The sequence below is a fragment of the Typopeltis vanoorti genome, chromosome 11 (genome assembly GCF_054136105.1).
Source record: "Typopeltis vanoorti isolate ZY-2024b chromosome 11, IOZ_Tvanoo_1.0, whole genome shotgun sequence".
Classification (NCBI taxonomy): domain Eukaryota; kingdom Metazoa; phylum Arthropoda; class Arachnida; order Uropygi; family Thelyphonidae; genus Typopeltis; species Typopeltis vanoorti.
The window spans coordinates 41965949-41989395 of NC_143559.1; the positions used below are offsets into that span (position 1 = coordinate 41965949).

A 23447-nucleotide genomic window follows, 5' to 3' on the forward strand; every position below is an offset into this window, starting at 1 on the left:
TTTCCCCCTCCATATACCACTTTTTGATACTTGTCTAGAAGCTACCCTCATATCCACTTAACCAGTCATACCCATCCCCATTTGTTCTAATTTGCATAACATAGTTAGAATACCATGTGGTATTCTATCAAATGCCTTTGCAAAATCATCGTGTAGCCATTTCCTTTATCCAACTCAGCTGTTATTACTCTATTATAAAAGGTTAGTAAATTTTAGCAATGTTTAAACATGACCGACCCGATGGGGGGGGGTCACCTGAATAAATTTATATAGAATAAGAGAGAAATTAGTCAAAACACTACATCGGCTGTATACAAAACAACAGCAGATATGAAGGTTTGAGAAAAATTAAGAAAGTTGAACAGATGGCATCAATGACAGAATTGTATTAAAAATGAAGATAACAGGAAGAAACTTTATATTCTTAACATTCAAGAATAATATGATCACGTAGAAGGAAGGTCTGATTCTGCCACCCAGGAATCAAAACAAGTGCTTGATTCCAGGATGGCAAGAAAAAGACCCAGCAGAAGACCACAGTCTGGGTCGATTGATTGATTGATATATATATACAGGGTGTTCAGGATAAATTTGACAGTTTCGTAAGGAAAAAGAAAATCTTCTTTGTATCTATTAAATTTAATGAATTGACAAAAAAACATTACAGGCAGAGTTAATTACAATACTATCAACAAGATTTACTCAAAATAACCACCATTAGCATCGATCACAGCTTCAATTCTGCTTCGGAACCTCGAACAAGCTGATGCTACAGTCTCCCTGGGAAGGGCCGCAAAAACTGTTTTAATTTTATCCATTAACTGGGCTTTTGTATTACTGGAAGTGCGATTGGTGTCTTTTTCAACTGCGCCCCATACAAAATAATCCATGGGGTTAAGGTCTGGGGAGTTTGGAGGCCAAACATTTGGACTGGTGAAGTCGTAGAAATTTTCAGACAACCATTTTTGACTTTTCCCAGAGGTGTGGCAAGGGGCCGAATCCTGCTGCCATACATACGGCCTACCATTGGCTACCCTTGTTATCCAGGGCTTGACTACAGTTAGCAACTCCACGAACAAAGCCCGAATTCCAATGCCAGGGTTCTTCAACACCTGTTCCTGCAGATTTGCGAGGAATTCTGCTGTACGAACGCAATCAGATCGTCTGCTAGGGATCTTTCTTCTTGCTACATCCTCGTAGTCACCATTGCAAGTCTCTAGTTCATGCCTGATTGTTTTTACTGTATTCAGGGAGCATTGGGCAGCAGTCGTAATATCCTTATTTTGATGGCGGGCACAAATCATCATGATACAAGTTATTCTCTTCCATGATTCAGGTGGGTTCCAGCTATCCATCCTTTCTGACATCTTGTATATGAATGAAGAAGGGTCCAAACTTTTAAATGAAGAGAAGTGTGTGTTAATACATGTAACTTACGGAAAAATATAATTAATTATAAATATGTCAAATTTATCCCGAACACCCTGTATATATATATATATAGAGAGAGAGAGAGAGTGAGTGTGCGTGCGTGTTAGATCTATCTTCTAACATTATTATTGGATTCCTAAAAGAATAATATTTGGAGGGAAATTGTTGATAGGAAGTTAATGTAAACTTTTCATTTATCACCATCAGTATTCTGAATGCTCCTGGAGGATAAACAGCAAGAATTTGATGATGAATGATAAACTTATGATTCTACTATTTAGTGTTTATAAAAACCTCTGAGAACCTATATATTAGTCTGATAAAATACATTTCTATTTCCTGGAGTAACATTTGGAGAATGAAGGATATATATGTTTTCTTATACATTACTTTACTATCTTCAATCAGTATAAATAAAAAAAAAATGCTGCTATATTCCTTAGCCTATGTAACCGGGACATTGTTGTTTGGAGTAATGTTTCATAGATAAGAGAACACATGAACAAAATCAAGATATAAAGAAACAAAAATCTGTATTTATTTTAAAAATAAAATAGGTATAAAAATATTTTATACCTGGTTGAAGAGAAATGCCTACTAAAGATTGTGTTTGATATTAAAAAAAAAAAAAAGAAAGAAAAACATTAGTTTAGTTTAGGCAGTGAGCAACTTCATTATTATGAAATAATTTAATGTGTATAAAATTCATCAATTTTCACAAAAATCTTCAAACTTCATAAATATTTGTATATGGAGACTTTTTATATATATATATAAAATTTCATTATGTAAAATGCATGAGATTTTAGTGGAGCTACACATGATACCTTCTTATATACAATAAATGACTTCATTAATATCTCTATTCATATTGTTAATGATCCTCTATGATCATTAACTTGCTTTATGTTTCGTTATTGCAAATCCAATTTTCTAGCTTCAATGCCTTGCTTTATCTTCCATAGTCTAGGTTTTGGCATTGCCTATGTTTAAAAAAAAATAAAATATAACTATTTGTAATATACATCCAATATGTTACAAAAACTATTAATAACAATTATGGTAATTAGGATACTGGAACAGATGCATAATGAAGTTGATAAAAAATAAAAATCTGATTTATTAATTTAATAGAATACTCATTTTACTCTCACTACAGCAACACTGTTATAACAAAATGACCAAAAAGTCCTGACAAAAACCCACATTCACAATACTATTATAAAGGAAATTCACTATACATTGCTAGTATTGCAAAAGAGAACTGCAGTGTTTTTGAAGTATACTGAGAAGTGTAACTGCCTTACTGTGTAACTTTTTTTTTATAATAGTGTTTCATTTTTTTTATAATGGATACAGGCATTGTTTTTTTTTTTTTAATATTACTCCCACATATGAGAGGTATTAATGTCTAGGGCAAAGAAAGGCCAAGTGTAGGCATGGATCAAGAGAAATGTAATCTGTTGATATTCTTTTTGAAGAGCTAGAAGCTGTAGTCTTTTGGGAAAGGCTGTTCCACAGAACTGAGATACGGGGAATGAATGGGATTAGCAGGTTTGGTGAGTCAGCAATTCAATTTAAATGGACACCAAATAGCTGTTGCTTGAGTTACTGGAGTTTTCACAGAAATGAGAAGCAATTTTGCTGAACAACCCATGGAAATATCTGCAGAACAGACTGTAGAAACCGACTCTCTGAGATAGTGGCTGATAAGAATCTAGGAGAAAGTGGTCAAATTAGCCAAACTGCCCTTTTCTGGACACCACGAACTTTTCAGAGAGGTCTTGGGTATACCATCAAAAATATGAGAGCAATAGTCCAAGATTGGGCAGATTTATGATTAGTACACAGGAATTGGACAGATGAAAAGTAATACCTTGAACATAAAAAAATGTCAAGATTTTTGGAAAACCAAGAATGCTATAGAAGTGACATGCTTGTACCAGGAAAAGGTAGGGGGTAAGTGTTAGTCTGAGAAGTGAGATCTGGTCTTGACTTTTGAGCTGAGAATTTTTAAAATCAAAGGTAAGGGAAAGAATTAAGGTATATTTTGCAAGAGGAAAAAAAAGGTTTACCATTACTTACTCTTAAAGGCATTTTCACTGTTCAACAGTTGCCTCATAATCTCCTGCTCCATTGTGAAGAGCCATTCCAGGAACCTTCTTGCAACCCGCTTGCTTGCACTGCCTCTCCTCTTCTCCATGTAAGTCGAGGCCATCCTCTGTCTTCCTGTTGGTGATCAATTCATCACTCTCTTGGGCCATCTTTCCTGTGGCATCAATTGAATATGTCCACACCACTATAAACATCGATGTTCCAGGTGGCCTATCACATTTTCTCTTAAATTCAATTTCTCCATGATGGTCAAATTAATTCTGAACTCCTTGAAGGCAAGATATATGCATACTTTGTTATAAGCCATTCATCTCTACAGCTCTTATATGACTACTTCTTTGCATTCAATGTATATCATTCTTTACCATACATCAGAACACGCTATTATAATTGGGAGCATAACTGCGTTGGTTTCCTGCTGAATGTTTCGACTCTATGGCACATCATTCAGTTGCTTAATAGCATTATGGGCTTGGTTGGTCATCCATATCTTTCTCACATATTCCCAACTTATGAATAATAGGTCAAGCACCTGCAATGATTTACTGCCTTGATTTTATTGACTAGATCTAAATCTCAGCCATCGCCACCATATATTTTGTCTTGGTAAAATTTACTATTAGACTTCCCATGCTATAAACATCAACCAGTTTCCTCATTATAAAGTCATCCTGATCTTCAACAATTATTGCTTGATCACCAGCAAACAATAGTGAATGAATGACACTGTTTCCAATCTCAATTCTCATAGCTCTACATGAAGCATTCCAACATGCCAGCACTGCATCAAGGTAAATCTTAAACAGGGTTGGTGACATCCTACATCCTTGTCTCAGACCTTCAGATATTACAAACTCAGTCCTCCACACTTAACAGCTGCTCTGCACCTTCTATGTATTCTTTTAATCAAGCTCATGATACTCACATTCAACTTCCTCATTGAACCCTAGAGTCTGCTAATGGAAACTGAATCACAGGCCTTTGCAAGGTCCACAAAAATCAAGTGTTTCTTGACCATTAGCAATTCTTTTTGTCTATGATCTGTCTTATGGTGAAAATATTATCGATACAAGATTTCCCAGCGGTAAAGGTAGCTTCTTCATCTGACACACAAAAGGCAATTCTATTTAACTATTTAACCTTGCAGTTATAATTTTACTTAGCAACCTATTCATGGAGACCGTCACACTAATACCTCTGTAATTTAAGGGATCATTCTTATTACCCATTTCAAAGATGGGAGTTATATATGATAAGACTACCCATCAGAAATTACATCTCCTAGAACTTGATTGAACATCTTTGTTGTTATTCTTAGCAGCTAGTCACCTCTATACTTCCACAATTCCATGGGCACTCCTCCTGGGCTAGCTGCCTTCCAATTACATGATCTTGCCAAGGCATCTCACACCTCATCTTCCAAAAATGGATTCACTAGTTCCTGTACCCTCAGATTACCATCTTTATCTCCCTCAATGTATTCCTTCCTATTCTCTGTAAGAAATGCCTTAAAACGATGCATCCAGGCTGTCATAGATATTAACCTCAAGAATGTGATCTACAGTTCGATGTTCTCATGTACCTGATAGTCCTCCATGCTCAAGCCAGCCCTATTACTATCAGGTCTACCATTAGTGGTTGAAATTTCAAAAATGACATCTGTAAGACAGTGAATACATTGCACAAATTGTTTTATGCATGTGTCAAAAAATGTGAAATGCTTGTGGGATGTGAGGAAATGAAAATAATAAGTGTACTCAGGTGTGTGATATGTGCAATGATAGATAAATTAGAGCATTTAAAAAATTATAACAGCATGCCCAAAAGTGTCCAAAAATGGATGAAAGTGATAATAATGAAAATGTTGATGAAACAATTGACTGGTGCGAATGAGGGAGAGAGGAAGTCAGTAAGATGAAGAAATGGCTGTGTGGTATTGTATGGAAATCTGATCATTAGAGGTGTGGTAAATAACAGAATAAATAAAACAAGTTTTACAGAGGTGCACAGTGAAACAGACCTAAAGCTTAAATGGAAGGGAAAAATGAACACCAGAGTTAGTGGTAGTTGTGGATACAAACAACTTGGAAGCTGGGAAAAAAATGTAGAAAGGATTTAAGGAAGTTGTGGAAGATGAAGAAAAATAGTATTGTTGGGGAGAGTAGTTAGTATGTCTATATATATGATATGTCAACTGAGAAGGAGAGTGGATATAGCAAAGAGCATGCAATTTGGGAATGTATGGAGTGAATATAAAGGGAAGTTGAGATGATTTAAGGTAGATGACTGCAATGGATATATATAGCAACTGCTGTTTGCTGAGCATGCATAGAGTCAAGATAAAATGAATGTGCAAGGATGACTAAAAATCAAAGAGATTGGGAAGCAAGTTGTAGAAGGATAGGTGGAAGAGAAATAGATACAAGGGTAAAAAAAGGTAGGATCGAGTGGTGAATACATTGGAGCACAGATGAGAAGGATATGTGGCAAGCAAGAGGAAGAATAATTATGGAAGAGTGACAATGGTGAGTAGGTATAGTAGTATGGTGACCAAAAAAAATATAATGGAATTATTTTGGATGTAAATTACATCCAATTTATCAAATTACAATGGATGCAAATGATGCTGTGCAACACCTAGAAGCCAGGCATATGATAGAAGGATCAAGGTGAAAGAATGAAAGGTGCATAAAGTGCTGATTGGATTAGATATTAATAAGACTGGGAATGGATGACATAACACCATTTATTTTTACTAAAGAGTGCTAGCTATATGCTTCATGTTTGTTTAATGAAAATCTAGAGGAAAGGGTTCCTAAGGAGTGGAAAGAGGGGTAAATAGTGCCAGTGCATAAGCATGGTTCTAGGACAGAGTTTCTAGTTACAAACTAGTCTGCATATCTGCAGTTGTAATTAAGGTATTGGAGAGGTTGGTCTGGAATAGAATATAGGACTGGAATGGACAGAGAATTGCCTAGAATCCTATATCTACCAACAAAATCTTGTACTCTATGATGATCAACATTGATTTATGAAGGGTTCTTGCTTTAACTATTTACTTGCATTTCATGATAAAGTGATGAATGCACCGAATAAAGAAGATTCTTGGTATCTGCAATGGCAATTGATAAAGTTCCACATTATATGGACACGACCACACTGACAAGTATAGATAAGGAGGTGACTGTGCCATTGTATAAAGCATGATTAGACCATACATGGACTATTGTACTAAAGTTGGTATATAAGGTGAAGAGGATGAATAATAGATTGTGTGGAAAGAGTGGAGGTTGACCCTCTGAATAATACCAGCAAGTTGTGTGGTGGATTAGTGTCGCAAAAAAGAAAGGTAACCAGTGATATGCTGCAGAGTTCTGTTCTTGGTCCTTAACTGTTTAAATATACAGTAATCAAGTGGCTCTTAACCTTTTAGTAGTCATGGCCCCCCTAAGTATCCTAAACTATTTTTGCAGCCCCCCTAGTTTGTAGTAACATAATAATAATTAAACTTTTTTTAAAAAATAGTGGTTTTACTTACTGATTATAATGATTACCAAAAAAGCAGAAATCAACTTTACTTAAATATTACTGTAAAAACTTTACTGTATTTATATTTAGGAAATCAAATAATGTTCTTTGTTTGCTTATTTTATAAGGGAGCAAATTTTAAGGAAAAAAAAAATCAGCACAGTGGTAAATAATACTGACCAGGCATGCAGTCAGGAATACATATCCATACTTGAAGTAGAAAAAGCCATCAAAAGCCTGAAATGTGGAAAGGCAGCAGGAGTAGATGATATTCGACCAGAAATGCTCAAGTATGGGGGTATAAAAGTCTTGCAGTGGCTGCACTGCATAGTTCACAGGGCCTGGACAGAGGGAAGAATTCCAGATGATTGGAGTAGAGCTCTCATGGTACTCATATATAAAAAGGGAAATAAAACTGAATGTGAGAATTACAGAGGTATTTCTCTACTGAGTGTTCCTGGCAAGATATATGCAAGTACACTTGAGAAACTGTTGAGAAGGATTGAGGGAGAGAAGATTGGTGAAGAACAAGCTGGATTCAGACCAAATAGAGGCTGTCAGAATCAGATTTTCACTTTACAACAGATAGTTGAGAAATCATGGGAATATAACAAAGATCTGTATTTAAAAATTGTTAATTCTTGACCACAAAGATTAATGAAAATTAACTATCATTTAGATATTGGTCAAGTGTAGGTGAATAACTAATTTAATTACCAGTTAGTTTCGCCAGTTTGTGCTGTCGGCCTCATCAGGATACAATCAGGAAAGCAAAGAAATGAAAATTACAAGCTAACCTTAACTGACCAACCTGGCAGAGAACACTTGTTTTGCTAATATATATATATATATGCTCAATTGTACTCTGATGAAGCCGACAGCACAAGCTGGCAAAACCAGTTAATTTTCATCGATCTGTATTTAAGTTTTGTAGATCTGGAAAAGGCATATGACAAGATGCCAAAAGAGAAGCTGTTCAAAATGCTAGAATTATATGATGTTAATGAAGCATTATATCAAGCAATACTTAGTCTTTATTTGAGTTGTAAGTCAGCAGTTAGAATTGAAGGAAGTATAGGAAGGTGGTTTAATGTTAAATCTGGTGTCAGACTAGGATGTACATTATCCCCTCTGTTATTCATTATCTATATGGATCACATTATGAAGGAAAGTGGTATTAAACCTGATATCAAAATTGGAGATGTTAATCTCAGCTCTTTGCTTTATGCAGATGATGTTATACTTCTAAATAAATCTGCAAGATTCCCGGACTAAATTGAATAACTGTTGTAATAGATATGGTATGAAGGTCAGCATTAAAAAGACAAAGACAATGAAAATATCAACTGCACTGTGAATGGAGAACCTATAGAACAAGTAAAACATTTCAGCAACTTAATCATGCTAGGCATGGTCTGTGCGGTTAGCCTAGTGGCTTTGTGCTTCGCAACCATATGCCTGGGAAAGGAGTGTCCCAAGTTCGATTCCCGTCAAAGACGTAAGGAACTTGAGGATCTTCCTCAGGCATAGCCAAGTTAACCGGGCGTGGGCAGTAGGGCTTTTTCCCCGCCGTTTATCTGGCATTTTTCATCCTGCAAGCAGGCAAACTGGCCCCGTGAACATATGCTTCTACAGCCAAAAATATATTCCCCCCTCCCAAGTGGCAGACTAGGCGACAGGTCGGTTGGGAGTGGTACTAACAAGTGGTTGCATCTAAGTAACACGCAGACTCTGCATAGGAAGCAAGAATAACGCGTAGTGAAAGAAGAAGAATCATGCTAGGCATGATTTTTAGTGAAGATGGTAAATTAAATATGGAAATAGACAACAGAATCAATAAAGCCAGTATGGTATAGGAAGTCAAATGAATAAATTTATGTGGAATAAGAGAGAAATTAATCAAAACATTAAATTACCTATATACAAGATAGCATTCAAACCATCTTGTGGATTAGAAATAAAGCATAAAACACTTGACCAAAGACTCCGACTGTCTAATTAAAACAAAGCCTACTGCAAAATGGTTGTTGAGAGGTGTTGATGCAATGTGATTTCTGCCCAGTGCTCTGAATGTTTAAGTGAAAGAATATCAATCAAGATCGTGGGTATTCGGTGGTGGTAAACATGACTCTCATTGAGGTGGACATGTAGTTGTTGATGGTGAGAAATTTTAATGAATAAATATCAGGATAATAATTGAATGAAGTATAACTAGCCAAATTAAATTGTATTTTGTGAGACTGGAGAGTGCATAAAGCACAATTGTCAAGATTATTTATTTAGAGTTATTCATAATGGGATGTGTCAACTCAGAGAGTTCCACAATCCGCAATCACATGAGAGGCCCAATGCCAATGAGTCGGGATGAAAGACAGATTCCCTACGTTATATGCTCATAGGGGAGCAGCGAGAGCCTTTAGGGCACTCTCACCTCTTCCCAACCACAGACAGTGGGTCAGATAGCCAAATGTGATTTCTGCCCAGTGCTCTGAATGTTTAAGTGAAAGAATATCAATTAAGATCGTGGGTATTCGGTGGTGGTAAACATGACTCTCATTGAGGTGGACATGTAGTTGTTGATGGTGAGAAATTTTAATGAATAAATATCAGGATAATAATTGAATGAAGTATAACTAGCCAAATTAAATTGTATTTTGTGAGACTGGAGAGTGCATAAAGCACAATTGTCAAGATAAATTTATAATTATTTAGCAGGATTATATTTTGAATTAAGATTTACTGGTAAAATCTATTCTGAGATGGAAGAGTGCATAATGCACAGAAGTTAATTCCCGGAGACAGCTCACGCCACACCGGGTCCGGCTGGCCTCACAGAGAGGTCCTGAAGGTGATTGCTTTATAGCAACACTTGATGTGGAGAAGTGGCCTCCAGATGTCCTCTAAAGGCATCATTTTGATTTTCTTTTTCAGTAGCATAATTCGTTGGTGTGAGTCCATTGATGGCTGCTTCAAATCACCAGGGGAAGCCTGGTGAGTGCAATTTTGCACACTTGATAATTCCTGTAGTCACTTAGTGATAATATGCAGGTCTGGCAGGCCTCAGACAGAGACTGCCTAAGGAGTATGCTCAGTAGGGATGATACTACTGAATAATGCTGCTCTTAACGTGGGGAATTGCCATCCCACCCGTGCACCTACGCACACGAGCTTTATCGTAGGGAATTTTGGCTATCTGACCCACTGTCTGTGGTTGGGAAGAGGTGAGAGTGCCCTAAAGGCTCTCGCTGCTCCCCTATGAGCATATAACGTAGGGAATCTGTCTTTCATCCCGACTCATTGGCATTGGGCCTCTCATGTGATTGCGGATTGTGGAACTCTCTGAGTTGACACATCCCATTATGAATAACTCTAAATAGATAAGTAGAAAGGCTCTGAAAAGATAAAGAGCGAAGTTTATGAGATGGTGATATTTTTGTTCATTGATAGGGTTAGGGGGAATATATTTAATAGTTTAAGTTAGTATGTAAGTTAGTATTTAAGTTAAATCTAAGCTAGGTTAAGGAAATGAACATACAATGGACAGGTGAGAACAAGAGAAATTTAGAGCCTTTCAGGTGAAGTTCTAGTGGCCCAGCACAGGCTGGTGCATCTTTTGACGAGAGTGAGAGCATGAACTATACAGGTCTGTAGAATTATTAATAGTGGCAAGTAATATGGCCTTTAGGTCATTAAAGCAAGAGTGTCTGAACTGATATTGTAATAGATGGATTTGGGGTGATGACCCTCAAGGGTGTTGCAATTGTATACTATAAGAGAGCACTAGAGTGTGCACTAGTGATATGAAGTAGTAAAATGAAAGGCAGTATTATGAGGGGTGGTGACCCTCAAGGTTGATGCAACTGTATACTGTAAGAAAACACTAGAACGGGCACTAGTGGAAATCAGTATTGTTATAGTTGAATATTGTGATTGAGTACTAGTCAGGGGTATGAACCTCAAGGTTGATGCAGTTATATACTGTAAGAGAGCATAACCTGATGATAAAGATTACAGGTGAGGTTTACCCTACTGATGACTAGTCGTTGCGATAGTAATCCTGCTCAGTACGAGAGGAACCGCAGGTTCGGACACTTGGTACATGTGCTTGGTCGAGTGACCAGTGGTGCGAAGCTACCATCCGTGGGATTATGACTGAACGCCTCTAAGTCAGAATCCCGTCTAGCCACTGCAACGATACCGTTCGTGCCTCGCGCGTTAAAAGGCAGCGCTAGCCGGAGTTGCTTTCGTACCGTCACGGTGCGATCGCTCTGGCGATGAGGCCACTAGAACGGAAGCATCAAGGCAGCCGTTGAGACTATGCGGCAGCTGCTTCCTACGCCGCACCATTCAGGTGTGACGTGCGGGCACCAAATCGTCCGCAGACGACCTAGGTACTGGTCTGGGTGTCGTGCTTAGAAGAGCAGCCACCATACTGCGATCTATCTTGCTTTAATGACCTAAAGGCCATATTACTTGCGACTATTAATAATTCTACAGACCTGTATAGTTCATGCTCTCACTCTCGTCAAAAGATGCACCAGCCTGTGCTGGGCCACTAGAACTTCACCTGAAAGGCTCTAAATTTCTCTTGTTCTCACCTGTCCATTGTATGTTCATATGGCCAGGTATAACTGGTTGAATTGTTCTCACCATGATATGACTCTAAAAGGACGTAAATATTGAAGACGGTTGCAGCAACAACCGCACCTTGTTATGCGATATATCTCAAGCCAAAGGGGGAATGCTGAGTGGAGCAGGATGGTTTGACCTCACAGGTCACCATACTCGTTTGGTTATGTTCTTTGAACTGAGTATAATTTGCACATTAGTGCACATCTATAAAAGGGATGATATATTGAATGATCAAATTGATTAGTAATAGATCGCAGTATGGTGGCTGCTCTTCTAAGCACGACACCCAGACCAGTACCTAGGTCGTCTGCGGACGATTTGGTGCCCGCACGTCACACCTGAATGGTGCGGCGTAGGAAGCAGCTGCCGCATAGTCTCAACGGCTGCCTTGATGCTTCCGTTCTAGTGGCCTCATCGCCAGAGCGATCGCACCGTGACGGTACGAAAGCAACTCCGGCTAGCGCTGCCTTTTAACGCGCGAGGCACGAACGGTATCGTTGCAGTGGCTAGACGGGATTCTGACTTAGAGGCGTTCAGTCATAATCCCACGGATGGTAGCTTCGCACCACTGGTCACTCGACCAAGCACATGTACCAAGTGTCCGAACCTGCGGTTCCTCTCGTACTGAGCAGGATTACTATCGCAACGACTAGTCATCAGTAGGGTAAACCTCACCTGTAATCTATATCATCAGGTTATGCTCTCTTACAGTATATAACTGCAACAACCTTGAGGTTCATACCCCTGACTAGTACTCAATCACTATACACTACTGATTTCCACTAGTGCCCGTTCTAGTGTTCTCTTACAGTATACAGTTGCATCAACCTTGAGGGTCACCACCCCTCCTAATACTGTCTCTCATTATACTATTTCATATCACTAGTGCCCACTCTAGTGTTCTCTTATAGTATACAATTGCATCAACCTTGAGGGTCACCACCCCTCATAATACTGCCTTTCATTTTACCATTTCATATCACTAGTGCACACTCTAGTGCTCTCTTATAGTATACAATTGCAACACCCTTGAGGGTCATCACCCCAAATCCATCTATTACAATATCAGTTCAGACACTCTTGCTTTAATGACCTAAAGGCCATATTACTTGCCACTATTAATAATTCTACAGACCTGTATAGTTCATGCTCTCACTCTCGTCAAAAGATGCACCAGCCTGTGCTGGGCCACTAGAACTTCACCTGAAAGGCTCTAAATTTCTCTTGTTCTCACCTGTCCATTGTATGTTCATTTCCTTAACCTAGCTTAGATTTAACTTAAATACTAACTTAGATACTAACTTAAACTATTAAATATATTCCCCCTAACCCTATCAATGAACAAAAATATCACCATCTCATAAACTTCGCTCTTTATCTTTTCAGAGCCTTTCTACTTATTTATTTAGAGTTATTCATAATGGGATGTGTCAACTCAGAGAGTTCCACAATCCGCAATCACATGAGAGGCCCAATGCCAATGAGTCGGGATGAAAGACAGATTCCCTACGTTATATGCTCATAGGGGAGCAGCGAGAGCCTTTAGGGCACTCTCACCTCTTCCCAACCACAGACAGTGGGTCAGATAGCCAAAATTCCCTACGATAAAGCTCGTGTGCGTAGGTGCACGGGTGGGATGGCAATTCCCCATGTTAAGAGCAGCAGTTCAGACACTCTTGCTTTAATGACCTAAAGGCCATATTACTTGCCACTATTAATAATTCTACAGACCTGTATAGTTCATGCTCTCACTCTCGTCAAAAGATGCACCAGCCTGTGCTGGGCCACTAGAACTTCACCTGAAAGGCTCTAAATTTCTCTTGTTCTCACCTGTCCATTGTATGTTCATTTCCTTAACCTAGCTTAGATTTAACTTAAATACTAACTTACATACTAACTTAAACTATTAAATATATTCCCCCTAACCCTATCAATGAACAAAAATATCACCATCTCATAAACTTCGCTCTTTATCTTTTCAGAGCCTTTCTACTTATCTATTTAGAGTTATTCATAATGGGATGTGTCAACTCAGAGAGTTCCACAATCCGCAATCACATGAGAGGCCCAATGCCAATGAGTCGGGATGAAAGACAGATTCCCTACGTTATATGCTCATAGGGGAGCAGCGAGAGCCTTTAGGGCACTCTCACCTCTTCCCAACCACAGACAGTGGGTCAGATAGCCAAAATTCCCTACGATAAAGCTCGTGTGCGTAGGTGCACGGGTGGGATGGCAATTCCCCACGTTAAGAGCAGCATTATTCAGTAGTATCATCCCTACTGAGCATACTCCTTAGGCAGTCTCTGTCTGAGGCCTGCCAGACCTGCATATTATCACTAAGTGACTACAGGAATTATCAAGTGTGCAAAATTGCACTCACCAGGCTTCCCCTGGTGATTTGAAGCAGCCATCAATGGACTCACACCAACGAATTATGCTACTGAAAAAGAAAATCAAAATGATGCCTTTAGAGGACATCTGGAGGCCACTTCTCCACATCAAGTGTTGCTATAAAGCAATCACCTTCAGGACCTCTCTGTGAGGCCAGCCGGACCCGGTGTGGCGTGAGCTGTCTCCGGGAATTAACTTCTGTGCATTATGCACTCTTCCATCTCAGAATAGATTTTACCAGTAAATCTTAATTCAAAATATAATCCTGCTAAATAATTATAAATTTATCTTGACAATTGTGCTTTATGCACTCTCCAGTCTCACAAAATACAATTTAATTTGGCTAGTTATACTTCATTCAATTATTATCCTGATATTTATTCATTAAAATTTCTCACCATCAACAACTACATGTCCACCTCAATGAGAGTCATGTTTACCACCACCGATGAGTCTCAATAGATCGCAGTATGGTGGCTGCTCTTCTAAGCACGACACCCAGACCAGTACCTAGGTCGTCTGCGGACGATTTGGTGCCCGCACGTCACACCTGAATGGTGCGGCGTAGGAAGCAGCTGCCGCATAGTCTCAACGGCTGCCTTGATGCTTCCGTTCTAGTGGCCTCATCGCCAGAGCGATCGCACCGTGACGGTACGAAAGCAACTCCGGCTAGCGCTGCCTTTTAACGCGCGAGGCACGAACGGTATCGTTGCAGTGGCTAGACGGGATTCTGACTTAGAGGCGTTCAGTCATAATCCCACGGATGGTAGCTTCGCACCACTGGTCACTCGACCAAGCACATGTACCAAGTGTCCGAACCTGCGGTTCCTCTCGTACTGAGCAGGATTACTATCGCAACGACTAGTCATCAGTAGGGTAAACCTCACCTGTAATCTATATCATCAGGTTATGCTCTCTTACAGTATATAACTGCAACAACCTTGAGGTTCATACCCCTGACTAGTACTCAATCACTATACACTACTGATTTCCACTAGTGCCCGTTCTAGTGTTCTCTTACAGTATACAGTTGCATCAACCTTGAGGGTCACCACCCCTCCTAATACTGTCTCTCATTATACTATTTCATATCACTAGTGCCCACTCTAGTGTTCTCTTATAGTATACAATTGCATCAACCTTGAGGGTCACCACCCCTCATAATACTGCCTTTCATTTTACCATTTCATATCACTAGTGCACACTCTAGTGCTCTCTTATAGTATACAATTGCAACACCCTTGAGGGTCATCACCCCAAATCCATCTATTACAATATCAGTTCAGACACTCTTGCTTTAATGACCTAAAGGCCATATTACTTGCCACTATTAATAATTCTACAGACCTGTATAGTTCATGCTCTCACTCTCGTCAAAAGATGCACCAGCCTGTGCTGGGCCACTAGAACTTCACCTGAAAGGCTCTAAATTTCTCTTGTTCTCACCTGTCCATTGTATGTTCATTTCCTTAACCTAGCTTAGATTTAACTTAAATACTAACTTAGATACTAACTTAAACTATTGAGAGTCCTGAGAAAGATTAGGGGCATGAGCAGATGTCATCAATGGCAGTATCATATTAAAAATGAGGATTTAGGAAAGAACTGGACATTCTCAGCATCTTGGAATGTGTTAGCAGTGCTAATCTCAGGTGGTATGGTCACTTAAACAGAATGGGAGAGGAAAGATTAGCAAAAAAGTGTTCTCTGCCAGGTTGGCAGGAAAAAGACCAAGATATAGGTGGATTGATATGGTACAATGCATTTTTGAAAATTATGGAGACAACTACCGTGTTTGAATAAAAACTTTAGTTTAATATAACTAAAATCTACATTCGACATATCGACCTTAATGTCAAGGTCATCTTCTGGAGCATACAACTATACACAGGAAACATGCTATACTACAATCAAACTGGTTTGTTTGGTGAAAAAAAAAATATATATATATATATATATATAAATAAAATAAAAAAAAATTAAAAAAATAAATAAGAATAAAAAATTATTTATCAACGCTAGAGTCCTATTATTAGTGTTGTCTACTATATACATATATTAACATCATTCCAGCCAGTTGGTATGGAATGGTTTCTAATACTGGCTAAGGATTGGCTAGAGTCCTGACTTATGCTGGATCTTTCATATTAGGTAGGCTGAATGTGTGCCATCCAGATCCTTGGAATTTTTATGCCATCTTTGTTGTTGATATTTGGGTGGTTTATCAGGATTTTGCAGGATTCCTTAAATTTCCTTTCGTACCAGGTTTTTGTGCAGTGTAAGGAGCAGGTGCTTTTCCAGTTGATTTGGTGTAAGGTGTTGAGTGCGTGGTCTGAGAGGCCTGCTTCACCATAATGGTTATATTTAATGTGTCCTTTCTTGTGTATAGGGATTGTCCGTCCTGTTTCACCAATGTACGGTAAGTTACAGGTGCAGCAGATGCAATAGACTCCAGGATGTGCTAATGTGAGGAGAGGATCCTTAGAGGAGTTGAATATGGTTTTAAGTTTAGTGGGTGGTTTAAAGGTGGCATTGAGGTTATAATGTTGTAGGATTCTGTTCATTTTTTCTGATAACCCTTTAATGTATGGGATGATTATGGTTTTACTGTAATCTAGATTCGTTTTTGTTGTAGTTTTATAGAGTATTTTATTGACAGTATTGATATGGTACAAAGTGCCTTAGAAGACAGAAATATAAGATCTCATAATATTTGAGTCTTGACAGGTAACAGCCTGATTTGGAGGAAAATTGTAGATAGGAAGTTAGTAATGATGTAAATTTTTCATGTAGTACTATCATATCCTGTACACACCTTGAGGGTATATATCAGGAATTTGATGATGATGATGATGAAACAGAAAAAATATATATAAAAATTCAACAAAAATGGGAGGGGGAATAACTAGTCCACCCATGGTACAAATGTACTACAAGTTTGCAAATAAACCTTTTGTGTGTAGGAGCCACGTAAAAAAAATAAATAAAAATAAAAAAAGTTTTGTTTCCTTGTGTGATTCTTCTATTTATTTCCTTATCTTGATTTTCTTTAAAACTAACTAATTAACCAAGTAAATATAATCCTCTAGAATTTCAACAGGATTATCTGCTAATTTTAGTTTGATTTGATCTGAATTTGTTATCATTTTGGTTTTACTTATATTAATCTTTAAACCAGAAGACAGAAATATAAGATCTCATAATATTTGAGTCTTGACAGGTAACAGACTGATTTGTTAGCATTTCTTGAGCTTCTTTATTTTTTGCTAAAATAACAAGGTCATCTGCGAAACAGTGACTGAGATTTTTTCCATTAATATTAATTCCTTAGTTTCCCCATGAGACATTCTAAAAGATTTCTAAACAATTTATGTGATATGGGATCTCAATGACTTACTCATCTCCCAATACCAAATTCCTTTCCCTGATGTTCTAACTTTGTATATCAAAACTGAACAGACAGTATGGTTTTTAATAATCTGATATACTTTGCTGAGATGGCTTGTTGTTTTAAGCTGTTTATTATTTTGTCATGTAATATGATGTGATATAATCTTTGTGCATATTTAGGCTTTTTAAAATCTGCAAACACTAAATATGCAAGAAAATTGTATTCATTTGCTTTTTCCATTATTTGGTTAATGGGGACATGATCTATTGTAGAGAATCTTGCTCTGAATCCTGCATGTTCATATGGCTGTGCATCATCCAAAAATCTTCTGATTCTATAATGGAGCTAAACATTTTGTACAATTATGATAGCAAATTGATTGGCAAATCATTATGGATATCATCTCTGTTGCTCTTTTTATATAATAAGATAATCAATGATTTATGCCACTGCACTGGTAATTTTTCTGTAGTTAAAACATCACTGAACATTAAATATGAAACTGTGAACTTGGACTTATGAAACTGTGAACCTCCTGATTTTGTGCATTCTGCTAATATACCATCTTCTCCAGGACTTTTATTATTCTTTGCTGACTTCAGGGCTTTTCATAATTCTTCTGTTATGATTGGCAGTTCTGTATCAGCTTCATCTAAATATAGTGGAGGATTTGTATGTTTCCTTGCCTGTATATACGTCCCTATAAAACTCACTATATTTTCATTATTTCTTCTCTATTGTACTGTTCGGTAACCCAGCCATGCTTAGTGAAAACTTGATATGACAGTCCCAAGCCCTTACTTACAAGCAAGTAAGTAATTATGTTCTGAAATTATATTTTCTAATGTCTTTTTTTTTTTTATTTCTTTAATAAATTTTGCATTTCCACAAATTCTATATTCTCTTTGCTATTTCTCCTTTACCTTAATTCTTCTCTTTTTGATTAGATCAAGTGTCTGTCACTAACATTACCTGCCCAACACTATCGGCAATGAAAAACCCCAGATAAACTGGGGGAGAAAAACTCTGCTGTCCACACCCAAGACTGGCTAACTTGGCTATGGCACGTTCATTGCCAAGCTGAAAATTGGAATTTCGTGTGGTGGCCAAATTTTTTTTTATTTTTTTATTTAGTTTTTATTGTGCTCAAAATAAGTTAAATATATTATTTATATGCTTTTATTATTATGTACATAGGATTTATGTACTCTAAATATCTATTACGCGATATCGCATGATATGTAATTCGATCAAATAAGATATATTTTACAAATAAAAAACATTTAAATATAATAATAATAACTTTAATTATCAGTCTTTTATAATCACATAGAATTTTTAAAAATAACATACAAATAGAAAAAAATAATTATCAAAAATCAACATTTATAGGGAACTTACTAAAAAAAAAACAAAAACAATACTCAAAATAAATAAAAACCAAACTTCAAGCACGCTAAATCAACGAATAACTAAACAAAATCGTCGCGTCGTCGCCTTGTCCGAACGCTGCCACTGTGCGCACTGGCTAACATAAACAATAGACAATGGCTGGCGGCCATCCCCACTCCACGAAAGTCGATCCCTTCCCTAGTGGCCAATATAAATATTACGTGCCGTTTCACTGTGGCCACTATACTATACTGCGCCGTTTCACTGTGGCCACTATACTATTCCGCTTAGAAACTTGATAGTGACGTCCACGCGATAACGCGTGATCGGCCACTCGGTGAGAACTCATATCATGCGATATCGCATGGTTGGCAATGAACGTGTTAAGCTCCTCACGTCGTCGATGAGAATCGAACCTAGGACATTCTAATATTGTCAATTTTAATATTAGAACAATTATCTTCTAATGAATTTATCAATTCCCTAGATAACTAACTATTGTATCTTTTATTCTTAAGTAATTTTTTCAAGTGAGCAATTTCCACATTTTTAAGTAATATGCTATCAAAAACTATCAGATACCAGGATAACCTTCAGTGATCTCTCCTGCCACCATATACACACACACCACCACCACTAAAGTTTGCAATTAGACTTCTTTATTTCTATAATATTTGCTTTTATTCATATATTTCTAAGCAATGTTTATAAATAAACCAAATTATCACATGTAGTCAGACTTTGCTTAAAATCAGTTTCTTCAGAAATGGAATTGGGACATTTTTTCTTAATTTCCTACATATACCAAGAAAAATGAAAATTACAGACTGACCATAATTTTTTAAATTTATTTATTCGTGTGGGGATCCCCCCCGTTCCTCGACCCCCCCACTTAGGACTGGTTGGGCCCTCCTAATGAGTAAGTATGTATTTTTGGCTGTAGCCTGTGTGTTCACAGGGCCAGACTGCCTGCTTATGGGATGAAAAACTGCAGATAAACTGGGGAGAAAAACTCTGCTGTCCACACCCAAGACTGGCTAACTTGGCTATGGCTGAGGAAGTTCCTTAAGCTCCTCATGTCATCGATGAGAATCGAACCTAGGATATTCCCTCCCCAGGCATATGGTTGCAAAGCGCAGGCTAACTGTGCGGACACTGGCCATAATATAAATACTATACTTTACAAGCTTATACTTAATATAATACAAGCATTCTTGAAGCATACCTATTTGCCAACTAAACCTACTCTAAATTAATCCTTCTTTATGCATGATTTGGCTAAGCTGAACAGCTTCTGTAATACAGTATAACACAATACAATACATATCAAAAATTATTGGACTCAGAAAACTTAAAACCTCTTGCTTTCATCACAAGCATACACACAAACATCATCTATCATTATGAAGTATTACAGTAACCTGCACACCTCTTGAGGATACATATCAGAAATTGAGAATGAATTCTGATATATAACTTCAGAACAATTATTTTATTGCTGTACTCCCAAATGGGAGAGGATTCTGATCTTCTGCCATACTTTCAAAAAAGATATCATTCACAATTCACAATAAAAGGGAAGAGGTAAAGGCAAAGGAAAAGAGAATGCTAAAAATTACTGTTATGGAATCCAAATATTGAAGTATACAAATTTTATATTCAAAAGTTTTCAATTAAAAGTTGAACTATTTTTGTCTACGTTTAAAAAACTAAGACAACTTAATTACAAGAATTGACTTCTATTTGTGAGATGGAAAGTCAATTCTGTGTTTTCTTTTTGTAACCAGAGTCCTTCTCAGTACTTTAAAATGATGTCGGCTATGTTCTTAATGATCATTTATAGTGCCTCAGTATACAAGCTCAGGTTAATAAAAATTAAAAAGTTAGTTTGTCTTCTTACAGAAATGGTCTCTGTTAATGCAAGTTTTCTGTTGTTTCCAAAATGTATAGTTTTGCCATGTGTCTAAAGATAACTAGTAGATTATCACCCTAGACCACTGATAACCGAATTAAAAGACAAAACTATAAAGAAAACTGCAAATAAATGGCCAGATGAGTTTATGGATGATTCAATTGAATCAGACTGTGAAACAATGTAAAGTTTATCTTTATATATATATATATATATATATACACATATACACATATACACAATATACACACAAAATTAAAGTATATCTCTCTCTCTCTACATAATTTGCATTATATATGAGGGTGGTCTGAAAAGTTCTCAGCCTCGACCATAGATGGCAACACTATCAGCAAGATTTTTTTTTGTTGTAAGTTGGTACATCTGTCATAAGCATCCATGTGAAATTGCAAGTCATTCTATCAAGTAGTTTGTTTTATAAAGCTGTCTGAAGCAAAAGTGTTGTCTATATCCCTTGAAATGGATAAAATTGAGTATTGTGCGGTTATAAAATTTTTGTAAAAGAAGGTTTAATGCCAAAAGAATAACTTGCATTTCATTCGAAGTTCATAAAAGTTTATTGGCACTCTTCTCCTTCATTTTAGACATTTAAGAAATGGGCTGCCGAGTTTAAATGTGGCCTTACCAGCCTTGAAGATGATTCACGTGAAGGACGTCCCAAAAGTGTAACAATGCCAGAAATCATTGATCAAGTACACGATATGGTATTGGATGACCGGTGAGTCAAAGTCCGTGAAATTGCCGAGACTATAAGCATTTCAAAAGAACAAGTAGGATATACTTTGCATAAAGAATTGCAAATGAAAAAGCTTTGTGCAAGATGGGTGGCACACTTGCTCACAGCAGATCAAAAAACGCACTCACATGAAAATCTCTGAACAGCGTTTGGAACGTTTTAACAAGAATAAAACTGATTTTGTGCATCGATTTATTACTATGGATGAGACTTGGGTTCACCATTACACATACCAAACAGCAGTCAAAACAGTAGACAGAAGCCAGTTGTTCAGCGCTAAAGAAGACAAAGTTGGTTCCATCAGCAGGAAAGGTTATGGCATTGGTGTTTTGGGATGCTAAAGGCATTTTATTATTAATTATCTTGAAAAGGGTAAAACAATAACCAGGGAATATTATTCCGATCTTTTAACCAGACTAGATGAAAACATCTGTGAGAAAAGACCAGGTTTGCAGAAGAAAAAAATCATCTTTCATCACGGCAATGCACCTGCCCACAAAGGTGTTCTGGCAATGGGAAAATTAAGGGATCTGCACTATGAATTGTTGGAACATCCACCCTATTCCCTACATTTGGCTTCCTCTGACTTCTATCTCTTCCCAAAACTAAAACTCTTCCTCGCTGGTCAGCGTTTTTCTTCGAATCAAGGTGATTGCAGCTGTAGAGGGGTATTTTGCAGAATTTACTGAGAACCACTACAGGATTGGGATAATGGTGCTGGAGCATCGCTGGAATAAATGTATTAGTCTTAAGGGAGATTATGTTGAAAAATAAAAATAATTTTGAAATTATAAATTCGTTTTTTCATTGTTAGGTCGAGAACTTTTCAGACCACCCTCATACTAGCTTTGCATATATATGAAGTTCATATTTTGATTGAAGTTCAAATCTAAAAAAAAAAAAAGAAAATGTTAAATATATCCCTAAATAATAATTAATATTAAAGGCAGCATGTTCTTACCTAGAGGTAAGAACATGCTGTTACCTTTAACGTAACATTAAAGGTTATGAACTTTTAGCACTGGTAAACAAAATGAAATGAGAATAAAAATGATTAGCATGACTGAGACCTCGCTAACAGATACACATAGAGGAAAAGAATGTGATGGATACAATGTATTTAGAGAGGATAAGAAAAAGTGGGAGAGTAATGCTAAATATATCCCAAAATATAATAATAATAATTAACATTAAAATTTAACAGGATAAAATGCATAGTTATGTGCTGATACAGGCCAGGATCATCTGAAGAAGACTGTGAGCTGCACTGACAGACAATTCCTTGGATGCATGCAGGGCTATACCTCTGAAGAATTTTGAAATATGGACTAGAACATGAGAATATAGACTACTCAAATATAGTCTATATGGGGAATATAGGCTAGAAGATAAGGGAAAGGAAACTTAATTACTGTGGGATAATTGCATTAAGCAGCATAGGATAGAAGGGATTCACGGTGCACAAATATTGGGGCTATCAACAGTATCTCAGAATTTGTGCATATAAAAAGTAGCTGTTTTGTCTCCAAGCTGATCATGCAGCTTTAACTTAGATGGTAAACCATATGAGAGCTTTGCATAAACTAGGGTATATGTGGAACTAGAAGACAGCTTGAAGCATCCTATTGCCTCAGCATGATAAATACATCAGACGAATCAGTTATGCATAGAAGGAAGTTAAATCCAAAAATAAATCAAATGGGGAGGGGGATTTAAATGGATGAATAATAACAGTTAAAAGCAAATACTACATAAAAAAGAAAATGTTGTGGATCTGTACTAAGAGAAAAGTGATGATCAGGCCCTGGAGCAGCATAAAAAGCAAGAAAGAAAGAACAGCCATAGTAACAAAGACAAAATTAGACTATGAACAAATGGTGGTCAAACAGGTAAAGGGA

At 37.2% G+C, this 23447-nt stretch overlaps 1 protein-coding gene across 1 annotated transcript in view; it reads right to left on the reverse strand.

Annotated features, from left to right (window-relative positions):
* Positions 1-2100: 2100 nt before the first annotated feature.
* Positions 2101-23447, reverse strand: part of LOC150101468 (DNA mismatch repair protein Mlh3-like) — a 181074-nt gene continuing 159727 nt past the window's right edge. Inside the window, exon 12 of the mRNA XM_090400326.1 lies at positions 2101-2414. Within this exon, the coding sequence (XP_090256452.1) occupies positions 2346-2414 (69 nt within the window). The 3' untranslated portion in view covers positions 2101-2345. The remainder of the gene's footprint in view (positions 2415-23447) is intronic.